The sequence below is a fragment of the Blennius ocellaris genome (genome assembly GCF_963422515.1).
Source record: "Blennius ocellaris genome assembly, chromosome: 21".
In the NCBI taxonomy this organism is placed as follows: Eukaryota; Metazoa; Chordata; class Actinopteri; order Blenniiformes; family Blenniidae; genus Blennius; species Blennius ocellaris.
The window spans coordinates 1,276,579-1,299,141 of record NC_137670.1 but is presented as its reverse complement, the minus strand read 5'-3'; the positions used below and the strand labels follow the sequence as shown (position 1 = coordinate 1,299,141).

At 50.4% G+C, this 22,563-nt stretch overlaps 1 protein-coding gene across 1 annotated transcript in view; it reads left to right on the top strand.

Annotated features, from left to right (window-relative positions):
* Positions 1-4,966: 4,966 nt before the first annotated feature.
* exoc6 (exocyst complex component 6) overlaps positions 4,967-22,563 on the top strand; it is a 28,679-nt gene continuing 11,082 nt past the window's right edge. Inside the window, exons 1-19 of the mRNA XM_080516682.1 lie at positions 4,967-5,066; positions 9,083-9,254; positions 11,762-11,809; positions 11,892-11,982; positions 12,211-12,256; positions 14,844-14,897; positions 15,763-15,913; positions 16,757-16,945; positions 17,247-17,315; positions 17,411-17,494; positions 17,591-17,637; positions 17,867-17,987; positions 18,780-18,851; positions 18,978-19,075; positions 19,174-19,279; positions 19,401-19,510; positions 20,369-20,480; positions 20,561-20,695; positions 21,701-21,880. Of these exons, the coding sequence (XP_080372808.1) occupies positions 4,969-5,066; positions 9,083-9,254; positions 11,762-11,809; positions 11,892-11,982; positions 12,211-12,256; positions 14,844-14,897; positions 15,763-15,913; positions 16,757-16,945; positions 17,247-17,315; positions 17,411-17,494; positions 17,591-17,637; positions 17,867-17,987; positions 18,780-18,851; positions 18,978-19,075; positions 19,174-19,279; positions 19,401-19,510; positions 20,369-20,480; positions 20,561-20,695; positions 21,701-21,880 (1,983 nt within the window). The 5' untranslated portion in view covers positions 4,967-4,968. The remainder of the gene's footprint in view (positions 5,067-9,082; positions 9,255-11,761; positions 11,810-11,891; positions 11,983-12,210; positions 12,257-14,843; positions 14,898-15,762; positions 15,914-16,756; positions 16,946-17,246; positions 17,316-17,410; positions 17,495-17,590; positions 17,638-17,866; positions 17,988-18,779; positions 18,852-18,977; positions 19,076-19,173; positions 19,280-19,400; positions 19,511-20,368; positions 20,481-20,560; positions 20,696-21,700; positions 21,881-22,563) is intronic.

The window sequence follows — 22,563 nt, the reverse complement described above, 5'->3', positions numbered from 1 at the left end:
GTATTAGAATTATTTACAAGGGAAAAAACTTTAACTCTTGTGTACTGTACGTAGTCCCACACACACACACACACACACACACACACACACACACACACACACACACGCACGGTTCAACAAGTAACTTGTGATAGTAATGGATTACATCTTGGCTCTCAAACGTCTCTGCGAGGAGAGCAGTGGGAGGAGAGCGGGGCTGTGGCGCCCTCTGCTGGTCCACGTGGCTCAACGCAGGACGTTTGTACACGATCTGGTCTTGAATGAAGGACGAGGAACTTTTAATGCAACGTTTGTCTTTATAGAATCGTTTATAGAATCGTTTATGGAATCGTTTATAGAATCGATCAGGTTGATCACATCTGGACGTGTTTTAGTGACTCAATCCTGAGATCAGAACGATTGACGAGGCTCGTCTTCACCTCCAGTCTTCGTCACGTCAACAGCTTCCCTCACTTCCCACAGGTGAGGACAGTAGAGGACAGGCCTGGACAGGTGAGGACAGGCCGGGACAGGTGAGAGGAGGGTTTATGATGGTCCATGAGACACGATGAGCTGAACCTCACGGGGGACTCGTCCCCGTCCCGGAGGCTGGTCTCAGTTTGAGGGTTTGGCCTTGAGGCCTCTGCAGCTCCTCCTCTGGTTTGGCTGCGGCGCCTCCAGGATGTCCCCCACCACGTCCTCCAGGATGTCCTCCAGGCTTTGTGTTTGCAGTGTGACTGACAATGGAGGTCAGGACTCGTGTCGGACCGGAGCTCTGGACAGACACAGGAAGACGGCAGGAAGCCGTGGACAGGAAGAGCTGAGGGGGACGAAGAATGGAGACGGACTGAACGTCTGAAAAGACACTTCGGTCCAGTGAGACCTGCAGAAGCTTCTCCTGTTGCATTGTGGGAGACTTTCTGGCTCCGGCCGCGTTTGGTAGGAAGCAGGAAGCCGCCGCCACGCAGCTTCACCACGTCTCAGATCGTCTCAGGTCGTCTCAGGTCGTCTCTGATCGTCTCAGGTCGATCAGATCGTCTGACATTGTCTCAGGTCATCTCAGATCGTCTCTGATCGTCCAGATCGTCTCAGATCGTCTGAGATCGTCTCAGGTCGTCTCAGATCGTCTCTGATCGTCCAGATCGTCTCAGATCGTCTCAGGTCGTCTCAGATCGTCTCTGATCGTCTCAGGTCGTCTCAGATCGTCTCTGATCGTCCAGATCGTCTCAGATCGTCTCAGGTCGTCTCAGATCGTCTCAGGTCGTCTCAGATCGTCCAGATCGTCTCAGATCGCCTCTGACTGTCTCTGATTGTCTCAGATCGTCTCTGATTGTCTCAGATCGTCTCAGATCATCAGTGTCGAGTCCAAACTGTGAAGATCATCAATGTTTTATCTTGAATTTTTACAATTTCTTTACTGGTTTGGTCAGATTGGGTTTGAGCCTCTTTCTGGACAGTTTTCATCCACAAGACTTAGGAAGAGAGAAAGGAAGAAAGAAAGAAAGAAAGAAAGAAAGAAAGAAAGAAAGAAAGAAAGAGAGAAAGAGCTTTATACGTCTTTTCCATTCCGCCATCTGTCATCTTTCCATCCATTCTTCCTCCATTGTGCTGCAGTGAGCCGTTGGTGACACACTTCCTACACTGTGTGTGTGTGTGTGTGTGTGTGTGTGTGTGTGTGTGTGTGTGTGTGCGTGTGTGTGTGTGGTAATAAGGAAGCTCATATTCAGGGCTGCAGTCCAGATCTCATTGTCAAACACCACATCCACACTTCTAATGGGTCAATCCAGACCCACAACAATGACAGGAAGTAGAAAGTGTAATCCGGCCTGCTGCCCTCCTGCCCCCCCCGGCCCCCCCTGCCCTCCTGCCCTCCTGCCCCCCCTCCCCCCTACCCTGATGCCCCCCTGCCCCCCCTCCCCCCCTCCCCCCTGCCCTCCTGCCCCCCCGAGGGGAGATTTTAACCCCCCTTGGTTAAAACATTGGTTAAATATATATAACGTCTCACCACTAGGGGGCTCTCTAGCTAATAAAGGCCAGATTGTTGTAATGTGGTTTATAAACACTGTATTTAAATAAAGTTTAAATGAAGTCGTTCACGGTGACAGGATGAACTGGTTGACGGTGAGAGGATGAACTGGTTTATGGTGACAGGATGAGCTGGTTCACCGTGGTGACAGGATGAACTGGTTGACGGCAGTGACGGGATGAACTGGTTCATGGTGACAGGATGAACTGGTTTACGGTGGTGACAGGATGAACTGGTTCACGGTGACAGGATGAACAGGTTCACGGCGGTGACAGGTTGAACTGGTTGACGGTGACAGGATGAACTGGTTCACGGTGGTGACAGGATGAACTGGTTGACGTGACAGGATGAACTGGTTCATGGTGACAGGATGAACTGGTTCACAGTGACAGGATGAACTGGTTGACGGTGACAGGATGAACTGGTTTACGGTGGTGACAGGATGAACTGGTTGACGTGACAGGATGAACTGGTTCACGGTGACAGGATGAACTGGTTGACGGTGAGAGGATGAACTGGTTCACGGTGACAGGATGAACTGGTTTACGGTGGTGACAGGATGAACTGGTTCACCGTGGTGACAGGATGAACTGGTTCACCGTGGTGACAGGATGAACTGGTTCACGGTGACAGGATGAACTGGTTGACGGCGGTGACGGGATGAACTGGTTCATGGTGACAGGATTAACTGGTTTACGGTGGTGACAGGATGAACTGGTTGACGTGACAGGATGAACTGGTTCATGGTGACAGGATGAACTGGTTCACAGTGACAGGATGAACTGGTTCACAGTGACAGGATGAACTGGTTGACGTGACAGGATGAACTGGTTCATGGTGACAGGATGAACTGGTTCACAGTGACAGGATGAACTGGTTGACGGTGACAGGATGAACTGGTTCACAGTGACAGGATGAACTGGTTGACGGTGACAGGATGAACTGGTTCACAGTGACAGGATGAACTGGTTGACGGTGACAGGATGAACTGGTTGACGGTGACAGGATGAACTGGTTTACGGTGGTGACAGGATGAACTGGTTGACGTGACAGGATGAACTGGTTCACGGTGACAGGATGAACTGGTTGACGGTGACAGGATGAACTGGTTGACGGTGACAGGATGAACTGGTTTACGGTGGTGACAGGATGAACTGGTTGACGTGACAGGATGAACTGGTTCACGGTGACAGGATGAACTGGTTGACGGTGACAGGATGAACTGGTTCACAGTGACAGGATGAACTGGTTGACGGTGACAGAATGAACTGGTTCACGGTGACAGGATGAACTGGTTGACGGTGACAGGATGAACTGGTTGACGGTGACAGGATGAACTGGTTTACGGTGGTGACAGGATGAACTGGTTGACGTGACAGGATGAACTGGTTCACGGTGACAGGATGAACTGGTTCACGGTGACAGGATGAACTGGTTGACGGTGACAGGATGAACTGGTTCACGGTGACAGGATGAACTGGTTGACGGTGACAGGATGAACTGGTTCACAGTGACAGGATGAACTGGTTGACGGTGACAGGATGAACTGGTTGACGGTGACAGGATGAACTGGTTTACGGTGGTGACAGGATGAACTGGTTGACGTGACAGGATGAACTGGTTCACGGTGACAGGATGAACTGGTTGACGTGACAGGATGAACTGGTTGACGGTGACAGGATGAACTGGTTCACGGTGACAGGATGAACTGGTTCATGGTGACAGGATGAACTGGTTGACGGTGACAGGATGAACTGGTTGACGGTGACAGGATGAACTGGTTCACGGTGACAGGATGAACTGGTTGACGGTGACAGGATGAACTGGTTCACAGTGACAGGATGAACTGGTTGACAGTGACAGGATGAACTGGTTCACGGTGACAGGATGAACTCAGCCTGCGAGTCAAAGCAGGTTTGTTGCTCCAAAGTTCAGTGAATCACGAGACTCTTTTTCCTGTTGCACCCGGTTTTTCTGCTGAGCGTAGCAGGTACACACACACACACACACACACACACACACACACACACACACACACACACACACACACACACACACACACACACACACACACACACAGAGACATGTCTGCAGGCAGGGTGCATGCAGCTCTACCTGAGCCTCCGAGACGGAGTGATGAGGAGCAGCAGGAGGAGGAGAAGAGGTCTGGGAGCATCTTGGTGGAGTTGGAATCAGTGGATTTGCCTCTGGGAACAACTTTAAGGTAAAGATTCACGATCTCCTGTCGTCACGAGGGACGGAGGAGGAGGAGGAGGAGGAGGAGGAGGAGGAGAGTTCAGGACCCGTCGTTCCTCTTAATCAATCCAACCAGTGATTATGACTCACATTTCAGGGATTTGTAATAAATAAATGAAAATACAGAGAGAAAGAATATAGAATCGGTTGTATTTAAAAGTTAAACTAAGACCTGAAAAATCAATGGTTCTAATGTCAGAGATAATTAAATCACGATCAATGAATCATTAGTCTGAGGAGGAGGAAGAGGAGCAGGCCAGGAAGAGTGAGGAAGAGTGAGGAGGGGGAGAGAATAGGAGGTGTATATAATTCAACATGTTTGAAAATTGACTGGAAGAAGTCAAACTTAATCACATTTTATAATCATCCTTTCATTTATGTACAATAATTTAATTGTTCAACACTCATAGATTATTTTACTTTTGTGCAACGTTAATTTTTACCTTTGTACGTAGTTTCAATGTCAACAATTAAAACGTTCATGAAATGTTTCATAATAAAACTGTAGAATATATATATATATATATATATATATATATATATATATATATATATATATATATATATATATATATATATATACATATATATCATCGTCAGTGGTGGTCGCGTGTCCTCTGAATCAGAGCTCGCGCACTGTGCACCCGCTCGTGCACTGCAGTGAACACACACACGCACACACACACACACGCACACACACAACAATCATGGCGGAGAACGAGACGCTGGAGTGTGTAACGGAACACGAACGGATCTTGCAGGAGATCGAGAGCACCGACACGGCCTGTGTCGGTCCCACTCTGCGGTGAGGAATTCTGTCTCCCGGCGGACTGTTTGTTCGTGTTCCGCTGCTCGTCTGATATTTATCAGACCTTTTGTTCCTCAGTTAGCTCTCCGTGTTAGCCACCGGCAGGCTAACGGTAGCATCAGCAGCTACGTGCAGGTGAAAGAGGGACAGCTAGCTGTTAGCATCAGCAGCTACGAGCAGGTTAAAGAGGGGCAGCTAGCTGTTAGCAGCGGCAGCTACGAGCAGGTTAAAGAGGGACAGCTAGCTGTTAGCATCAGCAGGTTAAAGAGGGACAGCTAGCTGTTAGCATCAGCAGGTTAAAGAGGGACAGCTAGCTGTTAGCATCAGCAGGTTAAAGAGGGACAGCTAGCTGTTGGCATCAGCAGGTTAAAGAGGGGCAGCTAGCTGTTAGCATCAGCAGGTTAAAGAGGGACAGCTAGCTGTTAGCATCAGCAGGTTAAAGAGGGACAGCTCGCTGTTGGCATCAGCAGCTACGTGCAGGTTAAAGAGGGGCAGCTAGCTGTTAGCATCAGCAGCTACATTCAGGTTAAAGAGGGGCAGCTAGCTGTTAGCAGCAGGGCTAAGTGTTGGTCCCTGGATGGATGAGGATGTTCCGCTGCTCACCTGTCAGAAAGGTAAACATCAGGTGGGTGTGGCTCTTCCGGAAGCTGCAGCAGCTGACAGCTCACTTGTTGCCATCATGACATGTAGCTTAGCAAACCCAGAAGGTCCGGATGGGTCCTCCTGCACCCTGGTACCAGGTCCCTATGGGTCTGGCTGGTCTCTGGTCCGGATGGGTCCTCCTGCACCCTGGTACCAGGTCCCTATGGGTCTGGCTGGTCTCTGGTCCGGATGGGTCCTCCTGCACCCTGGTACCAGGTCCCTATGGGTCTGGCTGGTCTCTGGTCCGGATGGGTCCTCCTGCACCCTGGTACCAGGTCCCTATGGGGGTGTGGTGTTTTGGTTCCAGGTCTGTGGATGACACCGGTTTGACAGGCTCATAATAACTGAGGCGTGCCTCCTCCTCCTCCTCCTCCTCCTCCTCCTCCAGACGTGCCCGCAGGCCTCGTTTTTCAGGTGTCGGGGAATCCCGGTGAGCGGCGGCCCTGAAGGGTTCCGTGCTGCTCAGTCCGGCAGGAGCACAACTTACAGAACCTGATTGTTTATTTTAAAGTCTCGGACGACAGAATGTCCTTCGCCGTGTTCTTGACTTCTTTCTTTCTCAAGTAGGTTAAACTAAGATCCATGTTTAGATCCCGAAACCGAAAGGAACGTTGGCCAGAGAGGAAGTAAAGAAGAAGCACGGCTCGTGGATTGGTCCAAACCGAAAGACGGAGTCCCGCCGGTGGCGGCTAGGCTAATTAGCTTCTGACTAAAGGGTAGCCACAAAAGAACCGCGATATCTATCCAGGGTTCTCTCCAGGATGTTCTGACAGCGGCGGCCGGGGGGGCTGTAAGTTAGGCCCGGGGGTTTGGAGGCCGGGGCAAAGCCCCCCCAGAGTGTCTGAGGTTTCAGGCTATGAAGACCCTGGAGGACTGATCAGGACGGAACAACGACGACGTCTGGCTGCTGACCAATGTTTCCAGAAAAACCTTTCTCTGAACTGTTTCAGCGACAAAAGACAGTTTGTGTCCGAGCCGCCATGATGGCCGACGGTCCCGAGCGACGCGTTCAGGGACATCATGTGACCCTGACGTATGCTACATGCTAACAAGCTTCAAGGCTACAAGCTAAACATTAATAAAATATGACTGATGGTCGTTAGCGAACTGGATTTTTGATGGCACAGCCACGACTCCGGCTTGACCCCGAGGCACATGAACTAGTCCAGGGGTCGGCACCCCGCGGCTCTTTGGCCCCTCCACTGCGGCTCCTGGAGCCTCCGTCCCACTGCAGGTCATCCTGGAGGGATGTAAGGAGGCAAGGCCACCCAGAGCGCAGTCCCGCTACAAAGAGTGGTAAAATGTAGGGTCGTGAACGAGCAGCGATGTGACGTCATCACAACAATAATAGCATGAAGAACGCAGAATTGCGGCTGCAGGTCATGACAGCGGCTCAACTGGTGTCTGAAGCTGGGAGCTTCCTGTACCTTTCACAGTAAAAGCCCACAGTTCCAGGAGGTCCATTACAGACTTGTTGAGAGTGACGGAACATTCTAGTGAATTCCACAACAACTACAGGACATTAAAGACACACCATCACACTCATGGTTCTAACAATCCACATCTCACACATTTATCTTCCATTTTAATAATGTGTAGCGATAAAGGAGCTGAGAGCTGCAATGCATTATGGGAGTTTCTGTTTGTGGCGTTTTAAATGTAATTATTGGGGGTTATGTTAGGTTTGTAGTGTTGGTAATAATTGTGTTTTTGTTGCTTAGTTCATGTAGTTTAGTTTATTAGTTGTAAGTCGTCAACCAGCAGTGAAGAAGGTTTAGTGTGTTGTGTCTTCCTGTGGGACTGTCAAAATAAAAGCGTGTGGCTCTCTGGGTGTTGTGTTCAGTGGGAAACGGGACCAAATGGCTCTTTGAGCATTAAAGGTTGCCGACCCCTGAACTAGATTATCATCATCATCCTCCTCTTCATCACCTGGTTGCTCATTGCCACGTCTCTACAACCTTTCCAGCAATAGGTCAGCGAGCCGCCACACTCTGGACACAGAACATCAAAACCACAACATATGTTAGGAATACACATCAGTCGAGACCCGATAGTGGGGCAGTAGTGTATCAGGCAGTTGGTGGTAGTAAGTACCTTTTCTCAACTTCATTTAAACCTACAAATCGAACATTTTCTTTGGTAACATGTGACTAAAGGTTGGAGTTTGTGGGGTAGGCCACCACAGACCTCCCAGACTGGTCTTGGACACGCCCGCGGTCGCTTTGCATGTATTTTCCATTGCAGCTCCGCTCCTTCCTGTGGTTTCGTCGCCACGTTACCCAGAGCTTGTTCCCTCGTGGAGCCACTGCTGGTCCGGCCTCGTGGTTAACTCAGAGCCTGTTAGTCTAGTGAAGCACTTCAAAGTAAAGCTGGGGGTATTTAATGAGCGGTTCCTCCTGTCGGGGTGTTTAGAGTTCTGCAGGGCTGGCGGTCACTACCCAGACCTGGACCACTTTCACAATGGGCCTCATATATACTTCCACTTCTGTACTTCTGCTTTACCCTTTCATCTTCCTCATTCCCTTTTAACCCTTTGTAAGGTCAAACATAAGGCCTGTGGACCAGAACCCGTCCACACGAGGCCCCGACCCGGGCCGCAAAACCACCAAGCAAATGGTTTCAAACGCAGCTTGGATTTTATTTTTTTTTCAACAAATTGCTTCAGAGTTTGGACTCGACGAGGGTCCGATCCAGTATCGGAATCCGGTTCTGACACCATAGTAATGTATGGATCCGGAGTCACTCCAGTTCATGTGAAGACGAGACACTGTGAAAACCGTTTGGACACGATATTCTGGTATTTAAAGTGAATAACAGATTAATTCTGAGTGCAGTATTCTGCTTCGGTGCCACTAGATGGAGCTGTTGTCTCTGAAATGATCTGCAGCGTAGAGTTCTTCATTTATCTCTTTATATAAACTCCAGGGAAAAGAAGAATTGCACTATTTCAGTTTTTTGCTGAGCTTTTCATCGTAGTGGCAGCTTGAAATCAAGTCACTGATTAACGTGTCAACATATGTAAGTGAATATAAGGCAATTGATTACAAAGCCTATATGTATTTTTTTTTTTTAAATACAAATTTAATTGAGTCCAACCTCTTGGATGAATGGATGAGTGAAACAATAGCTGTAGATGACGGATCTATCGACCTTCTGCTCTCTTGTTTTCCTTCTAAATATATATATTTCCAGTCACACACAAAGTGAGCTTTGAAGATAAAGTCACTCTTTCAATGGCAGAAATTGCTTCTCGGTGTCAAATTCTGCCCATTTATTCATTCAGTCAGTTCATTTTCTCATCGGTTCGCCGTTTCCTTTCCACCTACGACGAGCCGCTTGGTCCTCAACCCTCTCTCCTGCCGTCCTGTCAGGTCCATCTACGACGACCAGCCCAATGCCCACAAGCGCTTCATGGAGAAGCTGGACGCCAGGATCAGGAACCACGACCGCGAGATCGAAAAGATGTGCAATTTTCACCACCAGGGCTTCGTGGACGCCATCACGGAGCTGCTGAAGGTCCGCGCTGACGCAGAGAAGCTGATGGTAAGAAGTGTGGCGCCGGAGGAGAGGCGGGTCGATGGCGTGGAAACAGGAAGTGGGTTTTCATTTAAAGTCCTAGTGAAATGAAAATTTCACCTCCAAAACACTCTGGTGTCTCTTCTAGAACATTTTCCTGCTAACTGGCTGAAGGGTAAAATGTTAAAACGCGGCAATCTGCGAGAAAATAGCCGATAAACGGCGCTATTTCCTCTGCTGGGCGGAGCTTCTGACAATAACAGAGTGACATCACGAGTTGTGCACACGCCCAAGTTGTGTTTACATTATGGAGGATCAGAGTTTTGACCATGAAGAGGCTGAATTTAACCATATTTCATCATCATGGTCATTTCAAACCCAGTGATTGATGAAGAAGATTATTTTCACAGTTACACACTGAAATCACACCCCTTTCATAAATTACTGTTCAGGATTTTTTTTTTTTTTTAAATCGAGAAACTGTTTCCATTAACTGCACCACACCCTGTTTCTACATCCCCCCATATGTCTCTGGGCTGTTTCTTTAAATGATTGGTACGGTTGAGTACCGGTATCGATTCCGAGGTACCGGGTCAGGCGACAGTGTGTTGCAGAGTAATCCTGTATAAATACTCTTCACCACTAGAGGGCAGCACAGAACTTTGCCGGTGAAATGTAAAGCGACAGACGTCAGTGTGGTTCATCTCCACCTCCTGCTACCATCTTGTATCAAAGTACTGTGTCAGTGACAGTGATGGAGAAGTTTTTGAAAACCAGGATCTCAGCTCTTCATCCATCAGGTCCAGGTTTCACACTGAGGGAGGCACTATTAAAAAAAGTCCTTGCTTTCTGGATTTACTGGATTCCTGTTGATAAAACTTTGATGAGAAAGACTTTATATTGTTAATAGAGGCTACAGAGTTTAGTATTTTAACATTTTCAGGTGGAGGTGTGACTCCAGATTTTTCCAAACAAAGTGTGCCTCGGGTCAAAAAGGTTGAAAACCACTGGTCTAATGATACCAGGCACTGTCACGTAATGAGGGAGGTCGTAGGTTCTACTCCCCGCTGTCTTGACCGCCGGAGCGTCTTGTGGTTTTAACGACACGGCTCGGCTTGTAAGAAACGCCAGCGGTCGGGAAGGCGTCCCGGCGCCCCGGCTCCGGCGCCGCCGGGACAAAACAAGAGCGATTATGCAGTTTATTCCCCCCCTGGTTTGGGAGCTCCCCTGCTCCCCTGCTCAAAGGCTCGTCATCAGAAACCTGACTGGTCAATTGGGTCATGGCTCTCAGCCGTGTGACAAGAGCCGAGAGTTCAAAAATCCCCGTCCAGAATCGAGAAGTTTGTCACTGAATCTGTGAGAAAGGGCCTGTCACAAGCCATTAGACCCATGAGAGACCCGGAGCACCGGCGGCGGGTTCAGGTCCCCGCTGCCTGGTTAATACGAATTTGCCCGCCTTTGTCCTTGCCCCCTCATGGACAATGAGCTGATTACAAGGCTGACCAGCTGCAGCCACGGAAGGAGAGAGGGGATGGAGAGGGCATGGGGGGGAGTGGTGGTGGGTAGGGGGGGGGGGGCGGGCGGACGGGAAGAACCAGGAAGAACCAGGGTCCGGTGACATGCATGGCGCTGGCCGAGACCTCCTGCACCCTGGAACCGCTTTCACAGACCCCCCCCCCCCGGGGAACGTCCAGAACGTGTAGAAGAACCGTTCCCCTCGTTGAAGCCCAGTTCTTGTTGCCGCTTCCTTGAAGGAGCTTCCGTTGTTCTCCAGCACAAGGTGGAGACCCAGGACAGACTTCCTGCTCCCTGGTAGCCTCCATTCGAAATGTAGTTTCTTGTGATCCGCCATCTTGTTTTGTAGTTCCATCACACGTCTCACACACACACACACACACACACACACCTACACACTCCAAGCTGTATATAGGTAGTTAGAATCTGTGTTTTATTTGTTTTCATTGTAAATAAATATAATGTTTGGAATCATGCTTGCTGTTTTATTAATGAGCACAAAGGAGAATGAAAGGTCGACCTCTTCTGTGTCAAGAACTCCAAAATACTTCAATTACTGACAATTCAAAGTGTTTCCTTTTTATTTAATGCAAATAGGGATGAGTTCATTATGAAAATGTTCCAAATTTGATTAAACAGGTCTGGACGATGTTGTGTGAGCGGCACGAGCCGGGGTTTTAGAATTTCCCACGTTTAAAAAAAAAAAAAAAAAAAAGTTTTCGTGCTTCTAAAAACCTATTAATTACTGACAATTCAAAGTGTTTCCTTTTATTTAATGCAAATAGGGATGAGTTCATTATGAAAGTGTTCCAAATTTGATTAAACATTTTCTTTTACAAAACAAAGTATAAAAGAAAATCGATATATTTTAATGTAAAAGTACTTTAAATGTCTTTACTTTGTAATTCGGCCGTGAACGTGGCCGGTGTCTCTTAACAGACGGTGGGAATCAAACATTTACAGTGAAATATTGAAGCAGCAGCTCCTGACGAGTTCGCCTGATGCTTTTGTTTCCAAAGGGTCAAGTGACCGACACCAACCGGAGACTGCAAGAAGCAGGGAGGGAGGTAAGGCCACAGCTTTTTGTTGTCCTGTCAGGGACGTGTCCAGGCGTCCCCGTCCTCCTCACCGTCTCCTGGGACTCCTCAGGTGACGGCCCAGACGGAGGAGGTGATCCGCTGCCGGATCCAGCAGAGGAACATGGCCACCACCGTGGAGAAGCTCCAGCTCTGTATTCCAGGTATGGCTGCTGCCTCGTGTCCCTCGTGTCCCTCGTGTCCCTCCCTTCTGGTCCTACTGGGAATCTGGTCCTCCCAGTGGACCTTCAGAAGAGCTGTGTGACGAGTGAGTGAGTGAGTGAGTGTGAGCGGTGCCGACCCGACGTCCCTCCGGTGACCTCTTGACCTCTTGACCTCCGACCTTGATGGTTGAACTAACGTCTCTGCTCCTGTCGTCTCGTCCTCTGCAGTGCTGGAAATGTACAGCAAGCTGAAGGAGCAGCTGGAGTCCAAGAGGTAATGTCCCCTGTCTCACTTGTCTCACCTGTCTCACCTGTCGGTCTGTCTGTCTCTGTCTGTGTCTCCATGACCGTTCCATTCTTTAAATGTATATTTTTCTATCCTGCATGCCGACTCCACTGTCTTAAGACTCAAACACGGCACATTATTGACGATGGTTACATTATTTACCAGAAACGTGAGTCATGAGTCAACTTCTGATGCACAATGCCTCCATTTAATAGCGCTAATCCACTACGCTACGATAGCAACACTACGATAGCAACGCTACTATAGTAACGCTACGATGGCAACACTACGATAGCAATGCTGCGATAGCAACGCCACGATAGCAACGCCACGATAGCAACGCCACGATAGCAACGCCACGATAGTAACACTACGATTGTAACGATACGATAGTAACGCTACGATGTTAACGCTATGATAGCAATGCTACGATGGTAACGCTATGATAGCAATGCTAAGATGGTAACGCTATGATAGTATGACAACGCTACGATTGTAACGCTACGATTGTAACGCTACGATGGTAACGCTATGATAGCAACGCTACGATGATAACGCTATGATAGCAACGCTACGATAGTAATGTATTTATTAGTATAGTATATACAGTGTGCGTATGCATACATTTCTTTATATGACATTTTCATCACGCATACTCTGAACCACAATTTAAGATTTAAAGGTTACTCTGGTTCTCGTTAACAATCGGGACGAAAGCGGACTGAATGTGAGTCGTTAGTTTCTGATGGAAACGTGGTTTTGCTTCGTGGCCACGAGTGTTTGAATGACTTGAAAAGTAGAGAGTCTGAATTCCTCCTGCAGTAATGAAGCAGCGTTCCTCCTCCACTTCTGATTGAAGTGCGCACTTCCCCCGTGAACCTGGTGTTTGGCTGTATTGACATGGGGGGGGTGGGGGGGTGGGGGGGGGGGGGGGGGGGGGGGCTCACTCTGGACAGGACAATAATGACCTCTTCTTGTTCATTACTGTGCACCAAAGGAAGAGAGCATTCAGTGGAAGGACAATTGACCCTCAGTGTGCCCTTGTTCACAACAAGGCCCCCTCACCGCGGCCAATCCAAGGCAATTAGACCATGCCACCCCCCCACCCCCCCCCTACCCACCCCCCCCTTGTGGGATTAGCGTGTGTGTGCGGTCCTTCAACACTAATGACATGGCCCCGCGATGTGGATGTGCAGGAAGTTTGCATGGCCGCCACCACGTGTTGTGTAAGTGCCGCTGCTTCGGGTCACATTCTCCTCGCCGTCCCGCCACTCGCGCTTCTTTGTGCGCCGGCCCGGCGCCCTGCACTCTGACCACCCTTTTCACCGCCCACTTGGTGAGAGTGTCTTCTGTCCGTCCGCATACAACACATTTTACACTCGCTGACCGACCAATTAGACCCCCCTCGCCGCCGGCCTATCAGCCTAATGATGACGCTGACCTCGGCCTGAACCGCCGTCGTTCAGCGCGCCAAAACCCCCGCGGGCCGCGGGGTTTACTGGACCGGCGGCGGCCACTTCCTGGGTCTGGACCCAGAACCGTCACGGCGCTGGCCCCAATTAAAGGAATAAAGATGGAGGGAGGTGGGTTCTCCATAGGGTGAACCCGCGAGGGCCGGTGGACGCCATGGTTCCAAACGGGGGGGGGGAGGGGGAAAGCCAAACTGTCGTCGTGCTTCGGGTCCGTTGAGACGGCGCCGGCGCTCAGAGTCACTGGAACACGACTTTCTGAACACGCTCTTACTCTGGAAGTGAGGGGAAGTGCAACTTTCTTGGAACGCTCAAGCTCCGACCTCCGTGTGACAGTCACCGTGAGAACAATCCAACTTGGTGCTTTTATTTTGACAGACCATAACAACAATCCAAATTGGTACTTTTATTTTGACAGTCACCGTGATAACAATCCAACTTGGTGCTTTTATTTTGACAGTCAGCATGATAACAATCCAACTTGGTGCTTTTATTTTGACAGACCATAACAACAATCTAACTTGGTGCTTTTATTTTGACAGACCATAACAACAATCCAACTTGGTGCTTTTATTTTGACAGACCATAACTACAATCCAACTTGGTGCTTTTATTTTGACAGACCATAACAATCCAACTTGGTGCTTTTATTTTGACAGACCGTAACAACAATCCACCTTCGTGCTTTTATTTTGACAGACCATAACTTGGTGCTTTTATTTTGACAGTCCATACCAACAATCCAACTTGGTGCTTTTATTTTGACAGACCATACCAACAATCCAACTTGGTGCTTTTATTTTGACAGACCATAACAATCCAACAATCCAACTTGGTGCTTTTATTTTGACAGACCATAACAATCCAACAATCCAACTTGGTGTGTCCACTGGAATGTTCGTGTTCTGTTATTAATATTTAGAGCTCATTGTTCTGCTCCTGAGTGTTTCTCTTCTTCATATCTGACGTGTTAAACGGTTTATTGGGTCAGAATTTATTGGGTCAGAATCTCAAGTTTCAGTTTCCGTCGGTTCCCAGCGTGGCCCAGGAGAACCACCAGGACTGGTTCTGGACGGTGACCCACGTCTCGCTGTTTGTCTCCACAGATACTACGCTGCTCTGAAGACCATGGAGCAGCTGGAGACGGTCTACATCCCCAGGTAGGCTGCGAAGACGCCGACTCAGGCGTGTTTTGGGTTCTTCTCTTGCCTCTTGGAACACTTTTAGTTTGGTTCTTTTATTGATGGACTTCCTACATCAGGGTTGAGAAACTAAGATCAGTTCAACGGCGACATACAAACCAGTTCCATCCTGAGTGGACCGGACCGGTGAAATAGTACCTGTAATGGAAAACTACTCAATAGTAACTTTATTTATATAAAGCAAATACAACACAAGTCATTTCAAGGCAGTTTTACAAAGAAAAGCCAACAGAGCTCGTTCTGCCAGATAATTACAGTTTCTAATCAGATTAAATACGGGACGGCTGTGGATTAACTTCGAGGATTAACGGCGCGCCGATCGATCGGCCATCGATCAATATTAGCCGGTTTTCATGAAGAAGTATGTGATGACATTCATCCCGGTTCTTAGGGACGGGTCCGATCCGGTATCGGGATCCGGTTCTGATACCAACTTAATTCACGGATCGGAGATTTCTGATCCATGAAGCCTCGTCTGCTTTACTGTTGCTGAAACGACTCCTCAGCGTTTCCCTGCTCTGCTGGCTGCAAACTGTGGACTGGATTCCGTGACAGGAGGCGGGTCTCAGTGAGACCCGGAGGAACGAGTCAGGAAATCCATTCCACAGTTTGCAGCCGGCCGGCAGGCTAGTGTAGCAGCACTGACTTTTAATGACAACATGTTGCTGAGTGAGTGAGTGTGTGTGTGTGTGTGTGTGTGTGTGTGTGTGTGTGTGTGTGTGTGTGTGTGTGTGTGTGTGTGTGTGTGTGTGTGTGTGTGTGTGTGTGTGTGTGTGTGTGTGTGTGTGTGTGTGTGTGTGTGTGTGTGTGTGTGTGTGCGCAGGGTCAGTCAGTACCGGTTCTGTCAGATCATGGCGGAGAACCTTCCGCGGCTCCGGGAGCAGATCAAGCAGGTCTCCATGTCGGACCTCAAGGACTTCCTGGAGAGCATCAGGAAGCACTCGGACAAGGTCGGGGAGACGGCCATGAGACAGGTCTGTCCAGCACCTCCTCACTGCTCCTCCTCTCTGTCTGCTCCTCACTGCTCCTCTCTCCTCCTCTCTGCTCCTCCTCCTCTCTGCTCCTCCTTTCTCCTCTCTCCTCCTCCTCTCTGTCTGCTCCTTTTTCCTCCTCTCTGCTCCTCCTCACTGCTCCTCCTTCTTTCTCCTCCTCTCTGTCTGCTCCTCCTCCTCTCTCCTCCTCCTCTCTCCTCCTCCTCCTTTCTGCTCCTCCTCTCTGCTCCTCCTCACTGCTCCTCCTCTCTGTCTGCTCCTCACTGCTCCTCCTCTCTCCTCCCTCCTCTCTGCTCCTCCTCCTCCTCTCTCCTCCTCTTCTCCTCCTCTCTTCTCCTCTTCTCCTCCCTCCTCTCTCCTCCTCATCCTCACTGCTCCTCCTCTCTCCTCCTCTTCTCCTCTTCTCCTCCCTCCTCTCTCCTCCTCACTGCTCCTCCTCTCTCCTCCTTTCTCCTCCTCACTGCTCCTCCTCACCTCTGCTCCTCCTCTCTGTCTGCTCCTCCTCCTCTCTCCTCCTTTCTCCTCTCTATCTCCTCTCTGCTCCTCCTCTCTCCTCTTCTCCCCTCCTCCTCTTCTCCTCCCTCCTCTCTCCTCCTCACTGCTCCTCCTCACTGCTCCTCCTCTCTGCTCCTCCTCTCTCCTCCTCTCTCCTCCCTCCTCTCTCCTCCTCCTCACTGCTCCTCCTCTCTCCTCCTCACTCCTCCCTCCTCACTGCTCCTCCTCACTGCTCCTCCTCTCTCCTCCTCTCTCCTCCTCACTGCTCCTCCTCCTCTCCCCTCCTCCTCCTCCTCACTACTCCTCACTGCTCCTCCTCCTCCTCTGCAGGCGCAGCAGCACCGTACCTTCAACAGTGCGGTGGCCAAGCAGGCGGGAGTGTGTCACTACAGCAGGCCAGTGTACAGCCTGAACGGACGGACACACACACACACACACACTCCCAACGGCTCGCGGCTGGACGAGGAGGCGCCGGAGGAGGAGGAGGAGGAGGAGGAGGAGGAGGACGGCGACGAGGAGGTCAGAAACTGTTCTGGATCTCCCGTTTCCAGAGTTTGTGTCCGTTTCCACGACGACGGAGTCTCCGCAAACAGAACTTTCTTAAAAAACGCTCCGGATCCGTCGTCATGACGACGGACACGCCGCTCCGGTGCACCGTCACCGGTGGTTTTTGTGTGTTCATATTGCAAAAGTTTCACATTTACACCCAGAACGTTTTGACGACGACATGGTGGCCGTGTGCCGTTTTCCAAAAAACCTCAGCAGCCGTTTTACAATAAGTTGCGTTTTTCAAAACGAGCGTTCCTTGTGTGTCGGACAGATTCTGACGGCTCAGGACCTGGTGGACTTCTCCCCCGTCTACAGATGTCTGCACATCTACACCGTGCTGGTACGTCAACAACCTTTTTTAAAACTGTGCCTGAAATGTTAAAAAAAAAAAAAAGGGCCTTGTCAGGATTCTGTTTAAATATCTGGTGTTTGCAGGGCGATCGGGAAACGTTTGAGAGCTACTACAGGAAGCAGAGGAAGAAACAGGCCCGGCTGGTCCTGCAGCCTCAGGCCAACATGGTGATTCAACACAACGACAACAACAACAACAACAACAACATAAGAAATGTGTCTGTGAAGCGTTTACCTGTGACTGACGGTGCTTTGTGTGTCCAGCACGAGACGGTGGAGGGCTACAGGAGGTACTTCAACCAGATCGTAGGGTGAGACGCTTCTTCTGCTTCGCTTTGCAACATTTCAAAGGAAAACGTATCTTTTTTCTCTCTTTTATGTGGATCTTTTGTTTCCAGGTCCTGTCGCCAAGAGCTCTTCATCAATAAGTTCAAACATTTACAGCCAGTTAATGTGATCGGTACCGTCTGCTTCTCCTTTGTCCTCGTGTGTGTGTGTTCGTGTGTGTGTGTGTGTGTGTGTGTGTGTATGTGTGTTCAGGTTCTTCGTGGTGGAGGACCACGTCCTCCATGCCACCCAGGGCCTGGTGACCAGAGCTTTCACTGACGAGCTGTGGAACATGGCTCTGTCCAAGATCATCGCTGTGCTCCGCACACACTCCGTAAGCACACACACACACACACACACACACACACACACACACACACACACACACACACACACACACACACACACACACACACACACACACACACACACACACACACACGCAGCAGAGGAGGTCATTAGGGCCTTAATGAGAGACAGATTGCAACAATAACAGCAGATTAAGAGGGATATTCTTGACCGCTGGGCTCCAGTCACTTGTAAATCACTTGGAGGATTATGCCAGCAGGCGGGAGGACGGCCGGCACCGCGGGGGGCCGGCTGACTAACAAAGAGTCTAGCTCACCGACCGACACCCCCCAACCCCCCCGGGCCTGAAGCCTCTGTGCTGAGCTGGTCGCAGGGTTTTTCAGCTTCCAGCTGCTTCTTACTCTGGATAAGATCTGGAAAATTGATCCTATTAGGGAACCTTTGGAAGAAAATGTTTCCTACAGTGGGGAGAAAATAAAAGTTTCAGGGTTCTTTTAAATGAGACGGGTCGCCGCTACTTCCTGTCAGATCTCAGCCCCGGGTCGTTTCCTCTAAAACCTGTCCTACATCACTGATAACAACAACAACAACAACAACAACAACAACAGCGGTGTTGGTTTATCTACTAAGTGTCATGAAGCTGCTTCATCTTCATTTTAAAGGTTCAACAAGTTTTCTTGTTCCAGATCAATTTGTCGACAGAAGCGTCCTGGAAAAAGCAACTTAAATGTTTAAGAATCTGAAAGTTTAACACAATAAAATAAAGTGTGTGTGTGTGTGTGTGTTCATGGTTTCACTTCATGCGTTCACTCTGCAGTCGTACTGCGACGACCCCGACCTGGTGCTGGAGCTGAAGAACCTCATCGTCATCTTCGCTGACACTCTGCAGGTACGTGTGTTATTCTGTACGTTACTAATGTGTGTGTGTGTGTGTATTAGTAATGTGTGTGTGTGTGTAATTCTGTACATTACTAATGTGTGTGTGTATTACTAATGTGTGTGTGTGTGTGTGCAGGGCTATGGCTTCCCCGTCACCCGGCTGTTCGACCTGCTGTTCGAGGTCAGAGATCAGTACAACGAGACTCTGCTGAAGAAGTGGGCTCAGGTGTTCAGGTGAGTCACTTCACCGAGTCACACCGAGTCACTTCACCGAGTCATCACCGTTTCCACCCGAAACGACGTGTCCAACTTGGTGTGGCCTCCGTCCTCAGGGAGATCTTTGAGTTGGACAACTACAGTCCCATTCCAGTGGACACAGAGGACGAGTACAACCTGGTGGTCAGTCGCTTTCCCTTCCACGACGCCGAGATCGAGAAGGTGAGCAGGTGTCCTGGCCGCACACTGCTTTACTGCCACCGGTCCACCGGTCCACCGGTCCACCGGTCCACCTAGTGAATGTCTCCCGTGTGTGTGTGTGTGTGTGTGTGTGTGTGAGCAGCAGGACTTCCCGAAGAAGCTCCCCATGTCCCAGTCCGTCCCTCAGATCTACACGCAGGTCAAAGAGTTCATCTACGCCAGCCTCAAGTTCTCAGAGTCTCTCCACCGCAGGTCAGTCCCCCACCGACGGTCACTTCCTGTCTGGGGTTCGTTGAGCAGCAGGTTCGTTGAGCAGCAGGTTTGTTGAGCAAAAGGTTTGTTGAGCAAAAGGTTTGTTCAGCAAATTTGTTGAGCGGCAGGTTTGTTCGGCAGCAAGTTTGTTGAGCGGCAGGTTTGTTCGGCAGCAAGTTTGTTGAGCGGCAGTTGTTGAGCGGCAGGTTCGTTGAGCGGCAGGTTCGTTAAGCAGGTTTGTTTGTTGAGCGGCAGGTTCGTTGAGCGGCAGGTTCGTTAAGCAGGTTTGTTTGTTGAGCGGCAGGTTCGTTAAGCAGGTTTGTTTGTTGAGCGGCAGGTTCGTTAAGCAGGTTTGTTTGTTGAGCGGCAGGTTCGTTGAGCGGCAGGTTCGTTAAGCAGGTTTGTTTGTTGAGCGGCAGGTTTGTTAAGCAGGTTTGTTTGTTGAGCGGCAGGTTCGTTAAGCAGATTTGTTTGTTGAGCGGCAGGTTCGTTGAGCGGCAGGTTCGTTAAGCAGGTTTGTTTGTTGAGCGGCAGGTTTGTTAAGCAGGTTTGTTTGTTGAGCGGCAGGTTCGTTAAGCAGGTTTGTTTGTTGAGCGGCAGGTTCGTTGAGCGGCAGGTTCGTTAAGCAGGTTTGTTTGTTGAGCGGCAGGTTCGTTAAGCAGATTTGTTTGTTGAGCGGCAGGTTCGTTGAGCGGCAGGTTCGTTAAGCAGGTTTGTTTGTTGAGCGGCAGGTTCGTTGAGCGGCAGGTTCGTTAAGCAGGTTTGTTTGTTGAGCGGCAGGTTCGTTGAGCGGCAGGTTCGTTAAGCAGGTTTGTTTGTTGAGCGGCAGGTTCGTTGAGCGGCAGGTTTGTTCCTCAGTTCAACAGAGATCGACGACATGCTGAGGAAATCCACCAACCTGCTGCTGACCAGGACTCTGAGCAGTTGTCTGCAGAACCTCATCAAGAAGCCCCACATAGGACTGACCGAGGTACACACACACACACACACACACACACACACACACACACACACACACACACTGGTGCTGAGCTGTGGCTGTCCTTGCAGCTGGTGCAGATCATCATTAACACCACCCACCTGGAGCAGGCCTGCAGGTACCTGGAGGAGTTCATCACCAACATCACCAACGTGTCCCCCGAGACCGTCCACACCACCAGGCTGTACGGCCTGTCCACCTTCAAGGTGCGGCGCCGCCGTCATTCCTCAATTCACAACACGGTGAAGTACTTGTACTGGACACTGGGGGGCGCCATCAAAAGATGAATATGAGACCAGGGTTTAGAGGGTCAGTGTGTGGGAGGAGTCAGGACTGAACCGTCCTCCTGGGTCATGTGACTGACGGAGGGCTGGACTCTGCTGGGTCATGTGACTGACTGGACTGGACTCTGATGGGTCATGTGACTGACTGGACTGGACTCTGCTGGGTCATGTGACTGACTGGAATGGACTGGACTCTGCTGGGTCATGTGACTGACTGGTCTGGACTCTGATGGGTCATGTGACTGACTGGACTGGTCTCTGATGGGTCATGTGACTGACGGAGGTCTGGACTCTACTGGGTCATGTGACTGACTGGACTGGACTCTGCCGGGTCATGTGACTGACGGAGGTCTGGACTCTGCTGGGTCATGTGACTGACGGAGGTCTGGACTCTACTGGGTCATGTGACTGACTGGACTGGACTCTGCTGGGTCATGTGACTGACGGAGGTCTGGACTCTGCTGGGTCATGTGACTGACTGGACTGGTCTCTGATGGGTCATGTGACTGACGGAGGTCTGGACTCTACTGGGTCATGTGACTGACGGAGGTCTGGACTCTACTGGGTCATGTGACTGACTGGACTGGACTCTGATGGGTCATGTGACTGACGGAGGTCTGGACTCTACTGGGTCATGTGACTGACTGGACTGGACTCTGATGGGTCATGTGACTGACGGAGGTCTGGACTCTGCCGGGTCATGTGACTGACTGGACTGGACTCTGATGGGTCATGTGACTGACGGAGGTCTGGACTCTGCTGGGTCATGTGACTGACTGGACTGGACTCTGCCGGGTCATGTGACTGACTGGTCTGGACTCTGCTGGGTCATGTGACTGACGGAGGTCTGGACTTTGCTGGGTCATGTGACTGACTGGTCTGGACTCTGCCGGGTCATGTGACTGACGGAGGTCTGGGCGGTTCCAGGACGCCCGCCACGCCGCCGAGGGGGAGATCTACACCAAACTCAACCAGAAGATCGACGAGTTCATCCAGCTGGCCGACTACGAGTGGGGCATGGCCGAGTCGGACGGCCGCGCCTCCGGCTACCTCATGGACCTCATCAACTTCCTGCGCTCCACCTTCCAGGTGTTCACACACCTGCCGGTGAGTGGCTCCTCCCACCTCCGTCACCCCGGCTTCCTGTTTCACTCCTGTCCTTCTGCTTCAGTGTCTCTGTCGCGTTAACGTGTGCAGTCGTGACTCATCTTGTCCGTCTACTGAGCATGTGCAGTAGCAGCGTTTCCCTTGGAGACAGTGCCTGGACGTTTCCAGAAAGTTGTTTCCCCCCGTTTCCATGGAGACAGTCGGAGCGTTTTCAAAAAGTTGTCTTCGGTGACTGAGCGCCGCTGTGTCGTCCAGTCGTCCTATCGCCCAGTTGTTCTGTGTCTTATCGTCCTGTCGTCCTGTTGTCCAGTCGTCCAGTCGTCCTGCGTCCAGTCATCCTGTCATCCAGTCGTCCAGTCGTCCTGCGTCCAATCGTCCTGCGTCCAATCGTCCTGTCGTCCAATCGTCCTGTCATCCAGTCGTCCTGTCGCCCAGTTATCCAGTCATCCTGTCTTCCTGTTGTCCACTCGTCCAGTCGTCCTATCGCCCAGTCGTTCTGTGTCTTATCGTCCACTCGTCCTGTCGTCCTGTTGTCCAGTCGTCCAGTCGTTCTGCGTCCAGTCATCCTGTCATCCAGTCGTCCTGCGTCCAATCGTCCTGTCGTCCAATCGTCCTGTCATCCAGTCGTCCTGTCGCCCAGTTATCCAGTCATCCTGTCTTCCTGTTGTCCACTCGTCCAGTCG